Below are 16,035 nucleotides of genomic sequence, written 5' to 3' on the forward strand. Positions count from 1 at the left end.
TCGCTCCCTTCAAACTCCTCCTTGGGCTTATTCCATACTTCCTTTAGAATTTCACAATTCATAATTCTAATAAAAATTATATCCTTCAAACTACCATGTAAACACGTCAAAATTCTCGGCTTTCTCTTCTTTAATTTTTTATAATTTTTGATTTGGTTTAGAATTGGATCAAAACTAATGCCAAGTGGATATGCTCGATTTGAACAATATCCCACAAACTCTAAATAAGATTTCATTTTGATTATCCAAATATGATAATTTTTTACATTAAAAAATAGAGGACCCATTCCCATAAAATTGTTACTAGACTGCTCTATTTTTAAGACTAAAAAATCAGAAATTCTCTCGCAAAAAAAAAAAAATTCACCTTCACGAGTTCATTAGAAAATCACATACGAAAAAAACTCAAATTATCTCCTTTATTTTTCACGAACATATAAAATTTTTTTATATACAAAAATTAAATATAATAATTTTTAAAAATATCAAAATAAATATTATCATAAATTATCTCACAAATTTCCAAAATGATTATATAATTTTTCATAATAATTTATTATTTAATGATATAGAAAGATTAAAAGATAAATTAAAATAATAAAAATTATTATTCTTCAATAGCACTTCTTGCTAGTCAAACTAACATGGCTGATATTATTGGAAATCATAGACCCAATGTATGTAAAAAAATATAAATTTGTGGTAGAGAAACTGAAGCCGGCTGATTGTGGACAAGGGCAAAGTTGAGGCGAAAAGAAGAAGAAGAGTGTCAGATAGCAACATGCCTAGATAGCAAGTTTTGGTTTCTTTCCATGAAGTTTCTACGGACCACTAGGTCACGACTTCGATTTGGATATCATTTTCCAGGAAGAGTACTGTTGGCTTGTCTAGCACGGCACTTGTTGACTTTGAAGTCACGCGTTCTGCTCTCTTTAAATTCTTCAAGCTCAGTTGGAGTTACACAAGCATTCTTTCATCACTCATCTATGGATGCTACTTCTTCAACCCCTCCTTGCAAATATGATGTTTTTATTAGCTTTAGAGGCAAAGATATTCGTGGGGGTTTTCTCTCCCATCTCTTTGATGCTTTGCAGCGAAAACAAATCAATCCTTTCATGGATGAAAACCTTCGTAAAGGAGAAGAGATCTCACCTGCTCTCTTGGAAACAATTCAAGATTCTTATGTCTCAATTGTTGTTTTCTCTCAAAATTATGCAGATTCTCCATGGTGCTTGGATGAGCTTGTGAAGATACTTGAATGCAAGGAAATTTTAGGACAATTAGTCCTACCAATTTTTTACCATGTAGATCCAACTGATGTTCAAGATCTCATTGGGAATTTCGGCGAGGCGTTTGCGGTTGCTAAGCATGGAGAAGAAGTCAAAGGTTGTTTAGACAAGGCGGATAAGTGGCGTCGTGCTCTGATGGAAATAAGCAATTTATCAGGATGGGATTCAAAGAAAATCAAGTAATTCTGTTGATTTTTTTACTATTCTTGTTTTTGTTTGCATGTATATGTAATCGTGTATTATCAATTTACTTAGAAGCGAGTCTAAGCCTCTAAGGGTGGTTTGCTTTGACTTACTAGCATTTGTTCTTCATATATATTACGTCTGAATCCAAACTAGTTGAGGAAATTGCCAATGATGTTTGGGAGAAATTAAGTCTCATCTCCTCAAGTGATTCTTACAATGACAACTTTGTTGGGATCGAATCACGTCTGAAGAAAGTGGAATCCTTGTTATGTATTGAATCGAAAAATGATAGAAGAGTAATAGGAATTTGGGGGATGGGAGGTATTGGCAAGACAACTATTGCTCGTCAAGTATTGAATCGAATTATGGATAAATTTGATGGGCACTATTTTGTTGATAATGTCAGAGAGGAGATGAGAAAACAAACACCTGCTGTTTTATTAGATAAAATCATTAACCAATTGTTAGGAGAAAAGGATTTACATGTAAGCAGAACTCCGCTACCCCCTTCCACTAGGAGAAGACTTGAGAGTCAAAAGGTTGTCATTGTTTTTGATGATGTGGATGATCCAAACCATCTAAAGCTTTTAGCAGGAGAGCGTGATTTGTACTGCAATGGTAGTAGAATCATTGTAACAAGCAGAGATAGACAAGTACTTAAAAATGTTTGTTCTGAGGGATACATATACGAGGTTAATCAATTAACTGATGATGAAGCTCTTTGTCTCTTTAGCTCGTATGCCTTCAAACAAAATCATCCCAAGAAAGGATTTGTGGAAATATCAAAGAAGTTGATAACATATGCTCAAGGTATTCCATTGGCTCTTGTAATTTTAGGCTCTAATTTGTATGATAAGGGGATTGAAGAATGGGAAAGTGAGTTGGAAAAATTGAAAGAAATTCCTGATATGAATATTCAGGCAGTTTTGAGAATAAGTTATGATGGACTAGAACGTCATCAAAAGAGCATATTTCTTGATATTGCATGTTTCCTTAAAGGCGAGCCTAAAGATCGTGTTGAAAGAATATTTGAAGGTTGTGGTTTCTTTCCAAGAAGAGCGATAAGCCGTTTAATTGATAAAGCTCTCATAAGTGTTTCAAATGGTAAGGTAGGCATGCATGACTTGCTACAACAAATGGGCAAGGATGTTGTTTGTGAGGAGTCCAAACAACTTGGGACACGCAGCAGGTTGTGGAAATATAAGGATATTTGTCATGTATTGACAAGAGACAAGGTATGGACCAAAAGAATTAATGTGCATATTCTTTAATTATACATACATATTATTTATATGCAGTTTTAAGAATTAAGTGCAGTGCCTATAATGTTTGTTGTTATTTTCTTAGGGAACTGAAAATATTGAAGGCATATTACTTGATATGTCTGGAAATGGATATTTGGAGCTAAGTCCCACAGCTTTCATGAACATGTGCAATCTTAGATTCCTCAAATTCTTCAATGTTTCTATATCCGGACGAGGACGAGTGCTTCTGCCTAGTGGCCTTGAATTTCTACCAAAGGAGCTAAGATATCTTCATTGGGAAAGGTACCCTTTGAAATCCTTGCCAATAAATTTTTGCCCGAGAAATCTTGTAGAACTTCACATGCCACACAGCAACCTCATCCAACTCTGGAATCAAGAGAAGGTTAGAGTTATTATGCTGCTTTATAAAATTTAGCTACATTGTGCAAAGTTAATTAGCTTCTGCTAATTTTATTGACGTTTTGATTACAGGCTCTTGAAAGTTTGAAATTTTTAGACCTCAGCTTCTCTTTTGAGTTAACTAAAGTTCCAGACTTGTCTAGTGCCCCGAATCTTGAGGTTTTACGTTTGATAGGATGTAGAAACTTGATTGAGATTCCTAGTAGCATTGGCGAGTCTAAATGTCTAAAAGAAATTGATCTCGGATACTGCTCAAAACTGCATAGTATTCCACGAAGCATCTGCAATTTGAAATCTCTTACACGCATTGATATCTCAGGCTGTTTGAATGTCAAAGCATTGCCAGAGAACATGGGGGATCTAGAATTGCTGAAGAAGCTTTCTATAACTGGAAGTGGAATAAAAACATTACCATCCTCCATCAATCAATTGAGAAGATTGGAAGAGTTAAGCTGTGCGAGATGTGAAAATTTGATTGAGATTCCTAGCAGCATTGGCGAGTCTAAATGTCTAAAAAAAATTAATCTTGGACACTGCTTAAAACTGCATAGTATTCCACAAAGCATCTGCAATTTGAAATCTCTTACACACCTTTATATCTCAGGCTGTTTGAATGTCAAAGCATTGCCAGAGAACATGGGGGATCTAGAATTGCTGAAGAGACTTTCTATATCTGGAAGTGGAATACAAACATTACCATCCTCCATCAATCAATTGAGAAGATTGGAAGAGTTAAGATGTGCGAGATGTGAAGGTTTGACATTGCCTCCTTTGACAGGACTGTCCTGTGTAAGGGAAATTGATTTAAGTGACTGTGGTATATTAGAAATTCCCCAGAGTCTTTGGTTTTTAGTGTCATTGGAAGAGTTACATTTAGGTGGAAACAATTTCGAGACGACACCTGCAAGCATTAAACATCTAATTGAGTTGAAGAAGCTTTTTTTAATAGGTTGCAAGAGACTTAAATGTTTACCAGAGCTTCCGTCATGCTTAGAAGATTTAGATGCATCAGATTGCACATCTTTGGAATCTGCATCAACTTCATTCCTTTTCTTAAAACATGATGATGAAGGAGAACAAAAACGACTTGAGTTTCGTAATTGCATCAATTTGGATAAGAACGTACATGATAAAGTAATGGAGGATGTATTGAAGACGCATCTGTTAAAACACAAGGTATGCCTTACTTTCTCTGGTCTTACAAGAATCAACCCTTTTGAGTGTACAATTTTTGTTTATTATTATTAGTTTTCTTAAAAAATTTATAATTTCCATGGTACAGATTGTTGAGTTATACATACCGGGGGTTGAAGTGCCTGAAACGATGAGATATAAGAACAAAAGTGGATCTTCTCTTTCATTCAGACTAGATCAGGCAAATTTGACTGGTTTTTCTTTATGTGCTGTTTTTGATCCAAAAAATTATTCTCATGATCGTATTATAGGCTTTAGTTGCGTAGCGAACTTCATCGATAAAACTGGACATAGCAGTGAAAATATTTTCACGACCCTGTATTTTGCAGATGATCCTTTTTATTCAGAACATGTGTTCCTTTGGAATACACTGTCCTTATATTCAGAACATCTGTTCCCTTGGAATAAACTGTTGGACATGGAAGAGAGTTTCCTTGAAGCTTCCTTTCAATTCTGCTTTTCCAGGCTCTCATTCAAGCCACCATATTATGAGTATCGTGATTACGATTCTGTAATAATGTGTGGAGTGCATCCTATATTTCGAGAGGATTGTCTTCCCTGAGATAAAAAGAGAAGCAGCATTGAAGAAGATAAAGAAGATGAACCTTCTCTTCAAAGATTGAAAAACAAGACCGAGAACCTTCGCATTCGCTGGATAAATAATCAGGAACAGGAAGAGGAACTTTGTCTAGATGCGGACCATTGATCAAAGTGGGATCTACATGAAATTTATTATAATCAATTACTACTATGAAATGATTATCTATACAGCGGTTGCATTGTAAAAATTCTCAAATGTATGGCAATAGACAAAGCAATACAAGCCATTAATTGCAAACCAAGACAGTGTTGCTTTGCTTTTTGCATGAAAAACTACTACTCATCTACCTTCAAGGGATGAGATATGATCAACGCTGATTTCTTTTCTCTTAATTAGAATTTCTTTTCTCTTAATTAGTATTTTCAAGTTAGACGTACTTTTAAAACTTGTAAAGGAGCATTTTATCCTATTTTCTTAGTGCAAAGTGAGTATATAAACTACTAGTCACGTGGCAAGTAGAGCACCTTAAGCACTTTTGCCTTGCGAGAGAATGGGAACTGAGAATGAGTAGTGCCAAAAATATCTCCAGGTGGTATTGGCCTTTAAAAGCAAGCCCGATGCTCCTTTCAATTGTAAGCAGCTGAAAGGCGAAAATTCCACCTGCACACACAAACGCATAGCCAAATGCAAACTCAATAAAAAATTAAAAAATTAGTTCATTGCATTTATAACTGTGTTTAGAGAGCTCAGAGAAAAATATTATGACTTCCGGAGGGATTGAAAAGTCAAGAAATTTATTATTATTTTTTTTAATAATATCATTATGTTTAGAATATTATGAATTTGAATAAATACGATAATTAAACTGTGGAGTTTGAATTTATTTTTTTAAAATAATCTCTTATAATTTTGCTACTTTAATAATTTTGAAAATATAATTTTTTTTACCTTTAAAAAAAAAATTGATCCAACATTTAAAATCTGTAAATTAATCTATTCATATGCTTACGAAAAAGATTTTTTTTTTTAATTAATTCCAATTTAATAAAATGCCTTTACCATAGCTTTAGTGATCTGTCCAATCAATCATTACCACAGAAAATAATTTAAATACGAAAAATATTTTTAATAATTTTTAAAAATCAATTTATTATGTGTTCTGTAATTATCATTTAAAAAATAAAAATATTAATAAAATTATATTTAATAGTGTTAAAAAATTCTCAAAATCTAAAAATAAATTATTTTTCTTTAAAAATAATTTAATTTTTTATAAAAAATATATTTTTAACACCTTTTTAGTGTTTAAATTTTAAAATATTATTTTAATTATAGCCCATCGAACTAATGCTGATCTTGATGACCGCTGGATTTCTCCAACCCGGTCAGGAGCCAAGCCCACGACCATGACTCGGCATTCGGAGGCCCACACGTCTTCTACACGAAACAGGTCCAGCCTGTTTGGGCTTTGATACCGAGCCCCTCTGAATTTTTCAACCAGACCTGCCAAGCCCAGCCTTCACTGTTTCTCAAGCCGACCCCTTCTGGGCTGAGTTTTATTCCTATCTTCCGGTCCAGCCCGGAACCAGAAAGAAGACCCCTCTATACTTTTATATTTTATTTAAAATTATATAATTTTTAAGTATTTCAAATGAAATAATTATATCGAACTGAATCAAAATAAATTAATATGTAATTCAAAGTAAATCGAATTTATTTAAATATTTAATTTTAATTTTATATCAATAATTATGCTGAAATTATATTAAAAAATTAATATATATATATAATTTATAGTGATATTATAATTCAAAAATATATAATTTTAATAATATATTTTATATATCATATAATTTCAATAAAATTATATATATAATTATAATAGTATTTAATTATTAAATATTTTTATCATTTTATTTAGTGGATTATAATTTATTCTATTTAAATAAATTATATATATAATATATATAATACTAGAATTATACTATTAAAATATAAATTATTAAAATAATTATATATATTGTATATATATTTGTAATTATTATTATTATCTACATATATAATAATAATATAAAATTATTTTTTTAATATATCAAATATTTATAATAGTATAATTTAATTAAGTTCATTCATTCATTAAAATTTATTTTATGTGTATAAACTATCTCAATATTAATAAAATATAAATTATTAAAATAATTATATATAAATCAATATATGTATGTATATTTATAGTTGTTATTAGTAATTATATATATATAATTATTATGTGTTTTAATCACTAATTAATTATTAAAAATTTATAAAAATATAATTTAATTAATTTAATTCATTAATTACATTTTATTCTATTTAAATAGATTATATTATATACTATTTTTATATTAATAGAATATAAATTATTAAAATCACATACATGTATATATACTTATTATTATTGTTCATATATATTAATAAATATAATTTAATAAAATTAAAAATAAATTAAAATAATTGTGATTATTTAAAAAATATTATTTAGTTAAATTATATAATTTTAGATATTATGTAGTTTTAAATATGATAATTTTACTATAAAAAAATAAAGAAAATTAAATAAATTTGCAATGTATTATAAAAATTAAAAAAATATCGTTAAGTTGGAGTTTATTTTTTATGAAAATATTGTAATAAAATTTTTGAAAGTTCTATTAAGAATTTTTTTTTATCTTTTTTAAGAGTTTAAAAATTATAAAAATAATATTATATTATGTTTAGTTACTTAATATCTTGATATATTTTAAATAAAAATATTATATAATATCGTAAATATTTAATATTATTTTAAAGTTTAAATGATAGATTTGTTAATTTAATATAAATAATGTTAATATAATGTTAGAAGTATTTAATTATTTTATTTAAATTTAAATTTTATTATAAAAATAAAAATATTTAAATTAAATTAAAATAAAAATCAAACCAAAATAAAAACACATAAAATCATATTAAAATTATATCAAAATTCAATTTTAATTTTAATTCTAAAAAATTAAAGAAATTTATTTTTCGGTTCCGTAATTTTACTACCATTCAAACTATAAATACTTCTCGCATCAGTAGTTTAATTATTTAAAAGTTGATGAAAAAACAGAGAATAATTTTTATTTTTAAAAGTACCCTTTTATACTTTTCCACCATCTTCAACTTCTTCATGGATCACCAAGGCATATATATACTAATGCTCAACAAGTGAATTCTTTCTATAATAATTCATTACAAATTTTCTTCATAAGTATATGATCTAGGAGGAGTTGCAATTAGGGTAAAATACATGTGATTGCAGAAGTGAAATAGGGTATGTATAAATTTATTGATTTTGATATGTGACTTCGTATTCTACTTTGTGCTCCATAATGCCTTTGCAACTCTTTTGATATGGAAATTTTGCTTTCAAGTTGAAAAAGCTTCCACAAATTTCATCACATATAAATAAATAGTAATTTCCAGCAGCGTGCAAGTCAAATTCTTCACAGGCCGAGGGATAGTGTGTAGCGATGAGGAGCTTTCAATATCCATTTTGGAGATGCATGTGATAGGGATATTTGCTGTAATTTTTATAGCAATAATATCGAGGTAGAAATTAGATTTGGTGGCATTGAGAATTGATAAAATGTATGGGTAGAGAAAAAGAGAGTATATTGAGAGATGCATGTATTATGTTTGATAAAATATTTAAAAGAAAAATAGAGCTGTTGAGTTAGAATGTTAGATTTTTTGAATCAAATGTGGGTGATATGGTTATTTTTTATTTTATTAAGGATAATTTTAATAAAAACTTTCTATTTAAATGATAATAAAATTTAAAAATAAAATAATTTTTTAAATTTATTTTTTTAATAATATCTAAAATATTACTTTTATTTTTATTTTTTATTTTTTACCTCCAAACTCATTGTCAAACGCGTCTTTTTGTGTCAGAATAGTCAACGAAATACTAATCTAACGCGTTCTGCTCTCTTTAACTTCTTCAAGCTCAGTTGGAGTTACACAAGCATTCTTTCATCACTCATCTATGGATGCTACTTCTTCAACCCCTTCTTGCAAATATGATGTTTTTATTAGCTTTAGAGGGAAAGATATTCGTGGGGGTTTTCTCTCCCATCTCTTTGATGCTTTGCAGCGAAAACAAATCAATCCTTTCATGGATGAAAACCTTCGTAAAGGAGAAGAGATCTCACCTGCTCTCTTGGAAACAATTCAAGATTCTTATGTCTCAATTGTTGTTTTCTCTCAAAATTATGCAGATTCTCCATGGTGCTTGGATGAGCTTGTGAAGATACTTGAATGCAAGGAAATTTTAGGACAATTAGTCCTATCAATTTTTTACCATGTAGATCCAACTGATGTTCAAGATCTCATTGGGAATTTCGGCGAGGCATTTGCGGTTGCTAAGCATGGAGAAGAAGTCAAAGGTTGTTTAGACAAGGTGGATAAGTGGCGTCGTGCTCTGATGGAAATAAGCAATTTATCAGGATGGGATTCACGGAATATCAAGTAATTCTGTTGATTTTTTTACTATTCTTGTTTTTGTTTGCATGTATATGTAATCGCGTATTATCAATTTACTTAGAAGCGAGTCTAAGCCTCTAAGGGTGGTTTGCTTTGACTTACTAGCATTTGTTCTTCATATATATTAGGTCTGAATCCAAACTAGTTGAGGAAATTGCCAATGATGTTTGGAAGAAATTAAGTCTCATCTCCTCAAGTGATTCCTACAATGACAACTTAGTTGGGATGGAATCACGTCTGAAGAAAGTGGAATCCTTGTTATGTATTGAATCAATAAATGATAGAAGAGTAATAGGAATTTGGGGGATGGGAGGTATTGGCAAGACAACTATTGCTGGTGAAGTATTTAATCGAATTATGGATAAATTTGATGGGCACTGTTTTGTTGTTAATGTCAGAGAGGAGATGAGAAAACAAACACCTGTTGTTTTATTAGATAAAATCATTAACCAATTGTTAGGAGAAAAGAATTTACATGTAAGCACACCTCGGCTACCCCCTTTCATTAGGAGAAGACTTCAGAGTAAAAAGGTTGTCATTGTTTTTGATGATGTGGATGATCCAAACCATCTAAAGCTTTTAGCAGGAGAATGTGCTTTGTACCACAATGGTAGTAGAATCATTGTAACAAGCAGAGATAGACAAGTACTTAAAAATGTTTGTTCTGAGGGATACATATACGAGGTTGAAAAATTAACTGATGATGAAGCTCTTTGTCTCTTTAGCTTGTATACCTTCAAACAGAATCATCCCAAGAAAGGATATGTGGAAATATCAAAGAAGTTGATAACATATGCTCAAGGTATTCCATTGGCTCTTGTAATTTTAGGCTCTAATTTGTATGATAAGGTGATTGAAGAATGGGAAGGTGAGTTGGAAAAATTGAAAGAAATTCCTGATATGAATATTCAGGCAGTTTTGAGAATAAGTTATGATGGACTAGAACGTCATGAAAAGAGCATATTTCTTGATATTGCATGTTTCCTTAAGGGCGAGCCTAAAGATCGTGTTGAAAGAATATTTGAAGGTTGTGGTTTCTTTCCAAGAAGAGCGATAAGCCGTTTAATTGATAAATCTCTCATAACTGTTTCAAATGGTAAGCTAGGCATGCATGACTTGCTACAACAAATGGGCAAGGATGTTGTTTGTGAGGAGTCCAAACAACTTGGTACACGCAGCAGGTTGTGGAAATATAAGGATATTTGTCATGTATTGACAAGAGACAAGGTATGGACCAGAAGAATTAATGTGCATATTCTTAATTATATATACATATTATTTATATGCAGTTTTAAGAATTAAGTGCAGTGCCTATAATGTTTGTTGTTATTTTCTTAGGGAACTGAAAATATTGAAGGCATATTACTTGATATGTCTGGAAATGGATATTTGGAGCTAAGTCCCACAGCTTTCATGAACATGTGCAATCTTAGATTCCTCAAATTCTTCAATGTTTCTACATCCAGACCAGGACGAGTGCTTCTACCTAGTGGCCTTGAATTTCTACCAAAGGAGCTAAGGTATCATCATTGGGAAGGGTACCCTTTGAAATCCTTGCCAATAAATTTTTGCCCGAGAAATCTTGTAGAGCTTCACATGCCACGGAGCAACCTCATCCAACTCTGGAATCAAGAGAAGGTTAGAGTTATCATGCTGCTTTATAAAATTTAGCTACATTGTGCAAAGATTAGCTTCTGCTAATTTTATTGACGTTTTGATTACAGGCTCTTGAAAGTTTGAAATTTTTAGACCTCAGCTACTCTTTTGAGTTAACTAAAGTTCCAGACTTGTCAAGTGCCCCGAATCTTGAGGTTTTATGTTTGAGAGGATGTAGCAACTTGATTGAGATTCCTAGCAGCGTTGGCTAGTCTAAATGTCTAAAAGAAATTGATCTCGAATACTGCTCAAAACTGCATAGTATTCCACAAAGCATCTGCAATTTGAAATCTCTTACACACCTTTATATCTCAGGCTGTTTGAATGTCAAAGCATTGCCAGAGAACATGGGGGATCTAGAATTGCTGAAGAAACTTTATATATCTGGAAGTGGAATAAAAACATTACCATCCTCCATCAATCAATTGAGAAGATTGGAAGAGTTAAGATGTGCGAGATGTGAAGGTTTGACATTGCCTCCTTTGACAGGACTGTCCTGTGTGAGGGAAATTGATTTAAGTGACTGTGGTATATTAGAAATTCCCCTGAGTCTTTGGTTTTTAGTGTCATTGGAAGAGTTAGATTTAGGTGGAAACAATTTCAAGGCGACACCTGCAAGCATTAAACATCTAATTGAGTTGAATTGGCTTGGATTAAAAGGTTGCAAGAGACTTAAATGTTTACCAGAGCTTCCGTCATGCTTAGAAGAGTTAGATGCGTCAGATTGCACATCTTTGGAATCTGCATCAACTCCATTCCTTTTCTTAGAACATCATGATGAAGAAGAAGAAAAACGACTTGAGTTTCGTAATTGCATCAATTTGGATAAGAACGTAAATGATAATGTAATGGAGGATGTATTGAAGTCGCATCTGTTAAAACACAAGCTATGCCTTACTTTCTCTGGTCTTACAAGAATCAACCCTCTTGAGTGTACAATTTTTGTTTATTATTATTAGTTTTCATGAAATAATTTGTAATTTCCATGGTACAGATTGTTAAGTTATACATAGCGGGGGTTGAAGTGCCTGAAACGATGAGATATAAGAACAAAAGTGGATCTTCTCTTTCATTCAGACTAGATCAGGCAAATTTGACTGGTTTTTCTTTATGTGCTGTTTTTTATCCAAAAAATTATTCTCATGATCGTATTATAGACATTAGTTGCATAGCTAACTTCGTCGGAAAATCTGGACATAGCAGTGAAAATTTCATTTTCGAGGCCCTGAATTTTGTACTTGATCCCTTATATTCAGAACATGTGTTCCTTTGGAATAAACTGTTGGGGAATAAACTGTTGAACATGGAAGAGAGTTTCCTTGAAGTTTCCTTTCAATTCTTCATTTCCGGTTGGTCATGCGATCGTGATTACGATTCTATAATAATGTGTGGAGTGCATCCTATATTTCGAGAGGATCGTCTTTCCAGAGATAAAAAGAGAAGCAGAATTGAAGAAGATAAGGAAGATGAACCTTCTCTTCAAAGATTGAAAAACAAGACCGAGAACCTTCGCATTCGCAGGATAAATCATCAGGAACAGGAAGAGGAACTTTGTCTTGATGTTGACCATTGATCAAACTACATGAAATTCATTATAATCAATTACTACTATGAAATTATTTTCTAGCGGTTGCACTGTAAAAATTCTCAAATGTATGGCAATTGACAAAGCAATACAAGCCAATAATTGCAAACCAAGACAGTCTTGCTTTGCTTTTTGCATGAAAAACTACTACTCATCTACCTTCAAGGGATGAGATATGATCGACGCTGAATTAGTATTTTTGTCTATTTTTTAATAATGTTTTCTAATTTTCCATTAACAAATTTAGTTTAATTGAATTAATTGTATGCTATACTGTTAATTACTTTTCTTAAACATCGCTCTAGTGTCACATCAACCCTTATTCATTATTTAGGTTTCGATTGTTTTATTAAAATTATTTTTATATTTAAAATATTTTTTAAAAATTAATTAATGAAAAATATTTTTTATAAAAAAAATAAATTATTTCAGGAAAAAAGACTTTTTTTAATATTTGTATAAATTTATTAAAATATTTTATTTTTAAATTAAAATTAAAAAATTAAAAATGAGTTATTTTATTAAAATATTTTTAAATATAAATTATTTTCACATCTAAAGAAATCTTAGACTTAGATTAAATTCTAGTTAGCATTAACTTTTAAATTAAGTATGTCAGCATAATTTATAATAAATTTATTATGAAAAAAAATTATGATAAAATTATTAAAACGAAAAATTTTATGATTGTTTTTTTAAAAAATATTATGACTTGTGGAGGGATTGAAAAAATATTATTATGTTTGAAATATTACGAAGTTAAATAAATATTATAATTAAATTGTGTCGTTTGAATTTATTTTTTTTAAATTAATTTTTTAAAATTTATATAATTTATAATTTTTTTTATAATTTTGCTACTTTAATAATTTTGAAAATACGAATTTTTTTTCCGTTAAAAAAAACTGATCCAACATTTAAAATGTGTAAATTAATCTATTCATATGCTTACGAAAAAGATTTTTTTTTTTAAAATTAATTCCAATTTAATAAAATGCCTTTACCATTGCTTTAATGATCTGTCCAATCAATCATTATATCTGCCATTTAAAATTTTAATTAACTTTTATTCGGTTCAAATAGATTTATTTACACCACAGAAAATAATTTAAATATGAAAAACATTTTTAATAATTTTTTTAAAAAAAAAATTTATTACGTGTTTTTTTAAAAAAAATAAAATTACTAATTGTATTAACGAAATTCCATCAAATAAATGGAGATATCATCCTAAATAAAGAGATTATTATATCTAATAGATTTTTTAACCAAAATATGAGCAGTAATCTAACAAATATTTACAATTATTCAAAATCAAATCCATACATGAAATAATTTGACAAAAATATTCTTCAAATATATGTTTAAATCTCTACATAATAATATTTTCTTTTTCATTGATAGTCAATCAATGCAGATCGTCTTTTATAGGAAATGAGAAAGAAGAAATTAGGTTTAAGAAGAGGAAAATGCGAAAATATCAAGTTACAAAAAGACCACAGAGAAAAACTCACATCGAATTTATTATGTATTTTGTAATTATCATTTAAAAAATAAAAATACTTATAAAATTATATATAATAGTGTTAAAAAATTCTCAAAATCTAAAAATAAATTATCTTTTGAAAAAATAAATTATTTTTCTTTAAAAATAATTTAATTTTTATAAAAAAAATCTTTTTAATACTTTTTAGTGTTTAAATTTTAAAATATTATTTTAATTATAGCCCATCGAACTAATGTTGATCTAAATTATTTAAAATTAATATTTTTTACTTAATAGAATTTAGGAAGATTTACAATTTAGTCTCTGGATATTGCCATTATTAACAAGTCAGTCCCTGCATTTTTAGAAACCTACTAAAACGTCCTTACATAATCAAACCATTAACAAATCAATCCTTTCATCCACTGTTACCATCTTTTCCATTAAAAATAAGATGAAAAGGAGAGAGAATATTTTAAAAATCCAATTTTACCCTTTTCAATCCTTATTAGGTAGAAATGTATGGTTAGATTTGCCATAACAGTCCGATCACAACCTTAAAAGCAACCTCTCGTCATCTCTCGGTAGGCAATCCTCCATTTACTCTCTCACCCTCGACGAGCTTCAGCACACTCTCTGTGAGGGACTATCTTCAACATCGACCAAGCACTAAAAGGATTCTACCTCTGTTCCTAATAGCCGACGATCAAGCACCTAAAGGATTCATTCTATCTTCACGAGAATATCTGGCATCAGCGAATCGATGGGAAGCTGGGATGGTGATTACATGAATGTGAATTGTTGTTGTGGAAAAAGAGCGGGGGTTCGCATATCTGAATCTATTAGTAATCCAAACAAGTTGTATTATTACTGTCGAGATAACAAATGTGTGTCATTTCTTGGGTGGTGCATTCCAATAAATGTGAACTCTCCAACATCAAACAGTATAGGTGAAGGGTTAGAGATATTCAAGGCCAACTTATCAAGGACGATTGCAGAGACTAAAGAAGAGTTGATGAAGATTAATGAAGAGACAAAAAAATTATATGTAAAGCTGCAGAAGATTGAAGCTATTTTGAACCAGATGAAGAATTGTATGATAATTATGTTGTTACTCTTGATCGTGTTTGCTGTAAAAACACTTTAAAAAGTTGTTTAGATGCAATATATAAAGCTGCAGAAGTTAGAAGTTATTTTCAACCAGATTGTAGTATGTTCTTTATGTATAAATGAATTTTGTACTGTTTTTCTAAGTTGGATGATTGGAATTTTAGCATATTAGTTTCTTGTAAGTGAATGGTTAAAATGAAGGACCAAACAGTTGTAATGATTCAAAACTGGAGGACGTAATAGTTTCTAAATTTAATATATAAGGACTGAAAAATTATAAATTTTAAAACTTAAAGGACTGAGAAATTTTAAATATTTAAATAGATGAACTAAAAAGTTGTAAAATTAAAAGTAATAGAAGAGTGATACTGTTACATTTATCCAACTGTAACTTAATATCAAGTACAAATAAATCTTATAAATGCACAATGAATAAAATTGGAGCTGAGCAAATGAAATTAAAAGCATAACTTCATTAATATGTCCGTTTTGTTTAAATATGTATTACAAAATCAGACTTGATCATTACAATGTCATACATCTATTACTGCCATTTTAATGGTCAAGTAAGGCCAATATCTGTAACACTGTACCAATATCTATGATAAACTCCCCCAAAAAAGAATCTGTGCACAGATTTACAATATTCTCAGATTTACAATCCAATGTCCCAAAAAACATGTTTTTCCAAAATGTATAAACCATATCCCATCAACTAACAAAATTCTCAAAAAGATAATTTGATATTTCAAAGGCTCCTTTAGGTTGTTGGT

General features: G+C 30.0%; 4 protein-coding genes across 6 annotated transcripts in view; all 4 read left to right on the forward strand.

Annotated features, from left to right (window-relative positions):
- LOC110625231 (disease resistance protein RPV1) overlaps window positions 1–12,937 on the forward strand; it is a 73,307-nt gene extending 60,370 nt beyond the window's left edge. The window contains exon 5 of the mRNA XM_043961317.1: window positions 12,076–12,937. Coding sequence (XP_043817252.1) covers window positions 12,076–12,654 — 579 coding nt within the window. The 3' untranslated portion in view covers window positions 12,655–12,937. The remainder of the gene's footprint in view (window positions 1–12,075) is intronic.
- On the forward strand, window positions 917–1,875 carry LOC110625239 (disease resistance protein RPV1-like). Its single transcript, XM_021770843.2, has one exon. The coding sequence runs from the start codon at window positions 987–989 to the stop codon at window positions 1,470–1,472; it is 486 nt and encodes a 161-aa protein (XP_021626535.1). The 5' UTR covers window positions 917–986; the 3' UTR covers window positions 1,473–1,875.
- LOC122721268 (disease resistance protein TAO1-like) lies at window positions 1,790–5,200 on the forward strand. The gene is made up of 4 exons (XM_043961318.1): window positions 1,790–2,710; window positions 2,823–3,122; window positions 3,212–4,315; window positions 4,422–5,200. The coding sequence occupies exons 1-4, from the start codon at window positions 1,790–1,792 to the stop codon at window positions 4,893–4,895; spliced, it is 2,799 nt and encodes a 932-aa protein (XP_043817253.1). The 3' UTR covers window positions 4,896–5,200.
- LOC122724942 (disease resistance protein RPP2A-like) lies at window positions 9,278–12,067 on the forward strand. 3 transcript variants are annotated; one of them, XM_043961320.1, is made up of 4 exons: window positions 9,278–9,410; window positions 10,531–10,652; window positions 10,764–11,063; window positions 11,150–11,968. In XM_043961320.1, the coding sequence occupies exons 2-4, from the start codon at window positions 10,533–10,535 to the stop codon at window positions 11,291–11,293; spliced, it is 564 nt and encodes a 187-aa protein (XP_043817255.1). In that variant the 5' UTR covers window positions 9,278–9,410; window positions 10,531–10,532; the 3' UTR covers window positions 11,294–11,968. The 3 variants fall into 3 exon arrangements, with proteins under 3 accessions (XP_043817255.1, XP_043817256.1, XP_043817254.1); XM_043961321.1 differs by having other exon boundaries at window positions 11,397–11,968; XM_043961319.1 differs by lacking the exons at window positions 9,278–9,410; window positions 10,531–10,652 and having other exon boundaries at window positions 10,893–11,063; window positions 11,150–12,067.
- Window positions 12,938–16,035: the final 3,098 nt, after the last annotated feature.

This window comes from Manihot esculenta, chromosome 10, assembly GCF_001659605.2.
Source record: "Manihot esculenta cultivar AM560-2 chromosome 10, M.esculenta_v8, whole genome shotgun sequence".
NCBI lineage: Eukaryota > Viridiplantae > Streptophyta > Magnoliopsida > Malpighiales > Euphorbiaceae > Manihot > Manihot esculenta.